The sequence below is a fragment of the Nerophis lumbriciformis genome, linkage group LG12, assembly GCF_033978685.3.
Source record: "Nerophis lumbriciformis linkage group LG12, RoL_Nlum_v2.1, whole genome shotgun sequence".
Taxonomy (NCBI): domain Eukaryota; kingdom Metazoa; phylum Chordata; class Actinopteri; order Syngnathiformes; family Syngnathidae; genus Nerophis; species Nerophis lumbriciformis.
Genome location: NC_084559.2, coordinates 17,225,055 through 17,233,145, shown reverse-complemented (window position 1 = coordinate 17,233,145; position 8,091 = coordinate 17,225,055). Strand labels below are relative to the sequence as shown.

Below are 8,091 nucleotides of genomic sequence, written 5' to 3'. Positions count from 1 at the left end.
CTTTTAGTATTTTTGGTCCAATATGGCTCTTTCAACATTTTGGGTTGCTGACCCCTGCCCTAGTAGAAAGTCCACACACCTTAGTCAAAGCAGCCTTTTTGATTGATTGATTGAAACTTGTATTAGTAGATTGCACAGTACAGTACATATTCCGTACAATTGACCACTAAATGGTAACACCCCAATAAGTTTTTACACTTGTTTAAGTCGGGGTCCACGTAAATCAATTCATGGTAGATGAATTGCCTTAAATACTACATCACTACATTGTCCCATGGTTTTTTGCCACTTTATTACTAATATTCTATTATCCTTGCAGTATTTTTGTATCCTTTATTGTATTCCTAAGTGTTTTTCCATACAGTTGAACACATTTATTGGTCTTCTTCCCGCCAGACAACAAGGACGTGTCTGTGATGATGAGGGACATGGACGTTAACGCCATCGCCGGCACGCTGAAGTTGTATTTCCGCGAGCTGCCGGAGCCTCTTTTCACTGACGAGATGTACCCCAACTTTTCTGGAGGCGTCGGTTAGTAACTTTCAAATGTAAATTAGTCGTTTATTCCCCCTCCCTCTCCAGTCCCCTTTATCCTACGCTTACACTGTGCATTCCTCCCATGGCCTCACGTCTTTTTTACTTAATGGGGACATCGCTCTGTTTACACAGTCACCTTTAGGAGACCTCTGACGGTATGGGGACAAAAAAAACAGGTCCCCTAAAGGGAAACCTTTTTAAAATGATGTTAATCATTTAAAAAGGTTTAACCATTAATAGTACTGTGATTCTGTATGGTATCCATCCTTAGTTAAAACTAATATATTTTTTCCAAAAACAAAATCTGGTTTAGTGTTCCTTAGGATGACATTTTCATACAGCATGATTATAAAACATACCTTAAAGTATGATTCACTTTACAGAGACCCTAAAGGGACATGGGGGATTTAAAAAAAAAATAATTTTATTTATTTATTTATTTTTTTAGACATATATCTCGTGCGCACAAGAAACTTTTTAATAGTTATAAAAAATAAAGTTTTTTTAGACATGTATCTCATGCGTACGAGAAACTTTTTATAAAGATATAAAAAGAAAAAATGTTTTTTTTAGACATGTATCTCGTGCGCAAGAGAAACTTTTTATAAAGTTATAAAAAAAAAAGTTTTTTTTTTAGACATGTACCTCGTGCGCACAAGAAACTTTTTATAGTTATATAAAAAATAAAAAATACATTTTTAAGACATGTATCTCGTGCGCACGAGAAACTTTTTATAAAGTTATAAAAAAAAATTGTTTTTTTTAGACATGTATCTCGTGCGCAAGAGAAACTTTTTATAAAGTTATAAAAAATAAATGTTTTTTTTAGACATGTATCTCGTGCGCAAGAGAAACTTTCTCGTGCGCAAGAGAAACTTTTTATAAAGTTATAAAAAAAATTTTTTGTTTTAGACATGTATCTCGTGCGCATGAGAAACTTTTTCTAAAGTTATAAAAAATAAAAAATGTTTTTTTTAGACATGTATCTCGTGCGCACGAGAAACTTTTTATAAAGTTATAAAAAAAAAAAGGTTTTTTTAGACATGTATCTCGTGCACACAAGACATTTTTATAAAGTTATAAAAAATAAAAATAAATGTTTTTTTAGACATGTACCGGTATCTTGTGCGCACGAGATGGTTTCTTGTGCGCACGAGAAACTTTTTATAAAGTTATAAAAAAATGTTTTTTTTTTAGACATGTATCTCGTGTGCATGAGAAACTTTTTCTAAAGTTATAAAAAATTAAAAAAAATGTTTTTTTTAAACATGTATCTCGTGCGCACGAGAAACTTTTTATAAAGTTATAAAAAAAATGTTTGTTTTTTTTAGACATGTATCTCGTGCGCATGAGAAACTTTTTCTAAAGTTATAAAAAATAAAAAAAATGTTTTTTTTAGACATGTATCTCGTGCGCAAGAGAAACTTTCTTGTGTGCGCGAGAAACTTTTTATAAAGTTATAAAAAAAAAAGTTTTTCTTTAGACATGTATTTCGTGCGCAAGAGAAACTTTTTAAAAGTTATAAAAAAAAATTATTTTTTTTAGACATGTATCTCGTGCGCACAAGAAACTTTTTTTAAAGTTGTAAAAAATAAAAACAAATGTTTTTTTAAGACATATATCTCGTGCGCAAGAGAAACTTTCTCGTGCGCACGAGAAACTTTTTATAAAGTTATAAAAAAAAAAAGTTTTTCTTTAGACGTGTCTCGTGCGCAAGAGAAACTTTTTATAAAGTTATAAAAAAAATATTTTTTTTAGACATGTATCTCGTGCGCATGAGAAACTTTTTCTAAAGTTATAAAAAATAAAAATAAATGTTTTTTTAGACATGTATCTCGTGCGCACGAGAAACTTTTTATAAAGTTATAAAAAAAAAGAAGTTTTTTTTAGACATGTAACTCATGCGCACGAGACATTTTTATAAAGTTATAAAAAATAAAAAAAATGTTTTTTTTAGACATGTATCTCGTGCGCACGAGAAACTTTTTATAAAGTTATAAAAAAAAAACATTTTTTTTTTTAGACATGTATCTCGTGCGCACGAGACATTTTTATAAAGTTATAAAAAATTAAAACATGTTTTTTTTAAACATGTATCTCGTGCGCACGAGAAACTTTCTCGCGCGCACGAGAAACTTTTTATAAAGTTATAAAAAAAAATGTTTAGTTTTTTTTAGACATGTATCTCGTGCGCATGAGAAACTTTTTATAAAGTTATAAAAAAAAAATGTTTTTTTAGACATGTATCTCGTGCGCACGAGAAATTATTATAAAGTTATAAAAAATAAAAATAAATGGTTTTTTTAGACATGTATATCGTGCGCACGAAAAACTTTTTATAAAGTTATATGAAAAAAAATGTTTTTTTTTTAGACATGTATCTCGTGCGCATGAGAAACTTTCTCGTGCGCACGAGAAACTTTTTATAAAGTTATAAAAAAAAAAGGTTTTTTTTGACATGTATCTCGTGCGCAAGAGAAACTTTCTCGTGCGCACGAGAAACTTTCTATAAAGTTATTAAAAAAAAAATTTTTTTTAGACATGTATCTCGTGTGCAAGAGAAAGTTTCTCGTACGCACGAGAAACATGTCAAAAAAAAAATATATATATATATTTAAAAATTTTTTTTTCTAACTTCATAAGAAGTTTCTCGTGCGCACGAGATACATGACTGAAAAAAAAAAAGAAGTTTTTTTTTTAGACATGTATTTCGTGCGCAAGAGTTTCTCGTGCGCACGAGATACATGTCTAAAAAAAAAAATTCATTTTAAATTTTTTTTTTCTAACTTTATAAGAAGTTTCTCGTGCGCACGAGATACATGACTAAAAAAAAAAAAAAAAAAAAAAAAAAAGATTCCCCCATGTCCCTTTAGGGGCTCTGTAGTAGTTGGAGTTGCAGACAACTTCATTACTGCTAAATAGCCGTTTTCAGTAATGTCACAGAAGATGCAGGATTTAACATTTAAGTGGTGAAACTTCCTATAAGAGGACAGCTGTAGTGCTGTATTCTGACCATCATGTCATATTCCATTTGAATTTTTTTTTTTTTTAAATGGTTCTCAGTAGTCATGTACAAATTTGTGTGAATTATGCAAAATGATTTAAATTTGGTCCCCATGAACCATATGAAGTGTTTTTCCCCAGGGTCCCCAGTAAGAATGATCAGCACATTACTTCATCAATCCAGAGATTTAAAGACGTGTATGAGCTAACTGGGCAGTGGACATTTGACCTAAAAAAATTTGTTATGCCTCCACAACCTGTAGAAAGGGTGGTCCCCACAAGTGATGATCAAAAACTTGGTCCTCATTCCAAATGATAACCAGTGTGTGTGTGTGTGTGTGTGTGTGATGTCTCCCCTTGGTATATGTGACTTATGACTAAAATGTTCCTCCAGCTCTGTGTGACACTGTGGCCAAGGAGAGCTGCATGCTCAACCTGCTGCTTTCTCTACCAGAGCCCAATCTGGTCACCTTTCTTTTCCTGCTGGACCACCTGAAAAGGTGAGATGCACCTGACATTGGCATACCGCCAATCGTGTAATTATCATTTTATCACCAACAGTAGATGGTGAAAGTATTCACAGCGCTTCACTTTTACCACAAAATGGAATAAACCTCAAAATTCGACACCATAATAACGATTTTTTTTAAATGTCTGCACCCTGCAAAAAAAGAGCTGAATGAATCAAAGTTTAATTACATAGCCCTTTATCACAAATGTCTCAAAGGGCTGCACAAGCCACGACGACATCCTCGGCTCAGATCCCACACCAGGCCAAGGAAAAACAATGAGAAACCTTGGAAGAGCCATTACATAGAGAGGCCAGCAGGGGTTCATTTTGAACATAGACAAGTCAGCAGAACAGAGACGTCAGGATGAATTCATGTTTCACCCAGGACACCTTGCAGCCCTAACTCTTTCGGGCTACAATATACACCCCCGCCATGACCAAACCCCGCCCCCCCCAACCAACGCACATGGGGGGGCGGAATTTGGTGGTAGCGGGGTTGTATATTGTAGCCCGGAAGAGTTAGGGCTGCATGGGATTCTGGGTATTTGTTCTGTCGTGTTTATGTTGTGTTACGGTGCGGATGTTCTCCCGAAATGTGTTTTGTCAAGTATGTCTTGCAGTCACTTACGTGTGTGTACAGAAGCCAAATACAACCATTCTCCTGAATTTGTCCCGATTTTCACCCGGACAACAATATTAAGGGCGTGCCGTGAAGACACTGCCTTTAGCGTCCTCTACAACCTGTCGTCACGTCCGCTTCTTCACCATACAAACAGCGTGCCGGCCCAGTCACATGTTGTAAGCGGCTTCTGCTTACACACATAAGTGACTGCAAGACATACTTCATCAACAGCCATACAGGTCACACTGAGGGTGGCCGTATAAACAAGTTAACCGGTATGTTTTAGCGCTTCCATAGTGAGATATAAGTTAGCACTTTACACTACTTTATATTAAAAATGGCAACAGCAGAGGATGAATGTCCCATAACAAGAAGATAGCAAAAAAAGAAGAAGCTTATGGACTACGGTATCGCCACGGACTACAGTGGCGGACGTACGCAAATGTTCAGTACTTATGCAGATCTCAAATACAGATCAGCAGGTACCAGAAGCATACTTGCCAACCCTCCCGATTTACCTGGGAGACTCCCGAATTTCAGTGCCCCTCCCGAAAATCTCCCGGGGCAACCATTCTCCCGAATTTCTCCCGATTTCCACCCGGACAACAATATTGGGGGCGTGCCTTAAAGGCACTGCCTTTAGCGTCCTCTACAACCGGTCGTCACATCCACTTTTCCTCCACACGAACAGCGTAACCGGCCCAGTCACATAATATATGCGGCTTTTACACACACATGAGTCAACAGCCATACAGGTCACACTGAGGGTGGCCGTATAAACAACTTTAACACTGTTACAAATATGCGCCACACTGTGAACCCACGCCAAACAAGAATGACAAACACATTTCGGGAGAACATCCACACCGTAACACAACATAAAGTTAAAGTTAAAGTACCAATGATTGTCACACACACACTAGGTGTGGCGAAATTATTCTCTGCATTTGACCCATCACCCTTGATCACCCCCTGGGAGGTGAGGGGAGCAGTGGGCAGCAGCGGTGGCTGCGCCCGGGAATCATTTTTGGTGATTTAACCCCCAATTCCAACCCTTGATGCTGAGTGCCAAGCAGGGAGGTAATGGGTCCCATTTTTATAGTCTTTGGTATGACTCGGCCGGGATTTGAACTCCCAACCTACCGATCTCAGGACGGACACTCTAACCACTAGGCCACTGAGTAGGTAAACACAACAGAACAAATACCCAGAACACCTTGCAGCCATAACTCTTTCGGGCTACAATATACACCCCCGCTATGACCCAACCGACGCACGGAGGGGGGCGGGGGGATGTTGATGTGTGGGGGGCAGGGTTGGGGGGGCAGGGTTTGGTGGTAGCGGGGGTGTATATTGTAGCCCGGAAGAGTTAGGGCTGCATGGGATTCTGGGTATTTGTTCTGTTGTGTTTATGTTGTGTTACGGTGCGGATGTTCTCCCGAAATGTGTTTGTCATTCTTGTTTGGTGTGGGTTCACAGTGTGGCGCATATTTGTAACAGTGTTAAAGTTGTTTATACGGCCACCCTCAGTGTGACCTGTGTGGCTGTTGATCAAGTATGTCTTGCAGTCACTTACGTGATGTCTGCAGAAGCCAAATACAACATGTGACTGGGCTGGCATGCTGTTTGTACAGGTTGTAGAGGACGCTAAAGGCAATGCCATCACGGCACGCCCTTAATATTGTTGTCCGGGTGAAAATCGGGAGAATGGTTGCACCTGGAGATTTCTGGGAGGGGCACTGAAATTCGGAAGTCTCCCGGAAAAATCGGGAGTGTTGGCAAGTATGACGTTGTCAAGCGCCATTCATATAAAACTTGCGGGCCACACAAACATTACATTTTCATATTAAGGTGCGGGCCGCAAAATAACGTCTCGCGGGCCGCGTGTTTGAGACCCTTGCTTTAAAGTAATGCATGTCTTTCCCTGTAACAGAGTGTCTGAAAAGGAGTGCGTCAACAAGATGTCCCTGCACAACCTGGCCACGGTGTTTGGTCCCACTCTGCTGCGGCCTTCAGAGAAAGACAGCAAAGTCAGCATGAACGTCTCCCAGCCCATCTCCATGAACGACAGCTGGTCCCTGGAGGTCATGGCTCAGGTACGACACGTCGAGGATCCACCCGCCGGCTGGACGTCTTCTCACTTCTTCTCTGGTTGCAGGTGCAAGTTCTCCTCTATTTCCTGCAGCTGGAGAACATTCCGACACCTGACAGCAAACGACAAAGCCTCCTCTTCTCCACTGAAGTATAGCGGGCGTGCGAGACAGACTTTCTTGAATGAGGTTGCAGAGTTCTGCCACCAGGCGGCGCCATCACATCTGTGAGTCATAAACAAAGCTACTTTCTGAGCTGTGAGAGTTGACCTGCTGCAAATGTCTTCATATATATATGACGTGATCCTTATTCTCCGCCCGTCATGGTGCACATTAGGTCCATATGCACAAGAGTCAATTGGTAACATTTGTGTAAGGATTTACCACCGTAGATGGAAGAGAGATGACACCAGAAATGTTACATAAAGTACAAACCCCGTTTCCATATGAGTTGGGAAATTGTGTTAGATGTAAATATAAACGGAATACAATGATTTGCAAATCCTTTTCAACCCATATTCAATTGAATGCACTACAAAGACAACATATTTGATGTTCCATCCATCTCCATCCATCTTCTTCCGCTTATCCGAGGTCGGGTCGCGGGGGCAGCAGCCTAAGCAGGGAAGCCCAGACTTCCCTCTCCCCAGCCACTTCGTCCAGCTCCTCCCGGTGGATCCCGAGGCGTTCCCAGGCCAGCCGGGAGACATAGTCTTCCCAACGTGTCCTGGGTCTTCCCCGTGGCCTCCTACCGGTTGGACGTGCCCGAAACACCTCCCGAGGGAGGCGTTCGGGTGGCATCCTGACCAGATGCCCGAACCACCTCATCTGGCTCCTCTCGATATGGAGGAGCAGCGGCTTTACTTTGAGCTCCCCCCGGATGGCAGAGCTTCTCACCCTATCTCTAAGGGAGAGCCCCGCCACCCGGCGGAGGAAACTCATTTCGGCCGCTTGTACCCGTGATCTTGTCCTTTCGGTCATGACCCAAAGCTCATGACCATAGGTGAGGATGGGAACGTAGATCGACCGGTAAATCGAGAGCTTTGCCTTCTGGCTCAGCTCCTTCTTCACCACAACGGATCGATACAGCGTCCGCATTACTGAAGATGCCGCACCGATCCGCCTGTCGATCTCACGATCCACTCTTCCCTCACTCGTGAACAAGACTCCGAGGTACTTGAACTCCTCCACTTGGGGCAAGATCTCCTCCCCAACCCGGAGATGGCACTCCACCCTTTTCCGGGCGAGAACCATGGACTCGGATTTGGAGGTGCTGATTCTCATCCCAGTCGCTTCACACTCGGCTGCGAACCGATCCAGTGAGAGCT

At 40.7% G+C, this 8,091-nt stretch overlaps 1 protein-coding gene across 1 annotated transcript in view; it reads left to right on the top strand.

Annotated features, from left to right (window-relative positions):
* LOC133623052 (breakpoint cluster region protein-like) overlaps nucleotides 1–7,269 on the top strand; it is a 107,450-nt gene extending 100,181 nt beyond the window's left edge. Inside the window, exons 20-23 of the mRNA XM_061985979.2 lie at nucleotides 397–531; nucleotides 3,935–4,040; nucleotides 6,607–6,769; nucleotides 6,832–7,269. Of these exons, the coding sequence (XP_061841963.1) occupies nucleotides 397–531; nucleotides 3,935–4,040; nucleotides 6,607–6,769; nucleotides 6,832–6,921 (494 nt within the window). The 3' untranslated portion in view covers nucleotides 6,922–7,269. The remainder of the gene's footprint in view (nucleotides 1–396; nucleotides 532–3,934; nucleotides 4,041–6,606; nucleotides 6,770–6,831) is intronic.
* The last annotated feature ends 822 nt before the right edge of the window (nucleotides 7,270–8,091 follow it).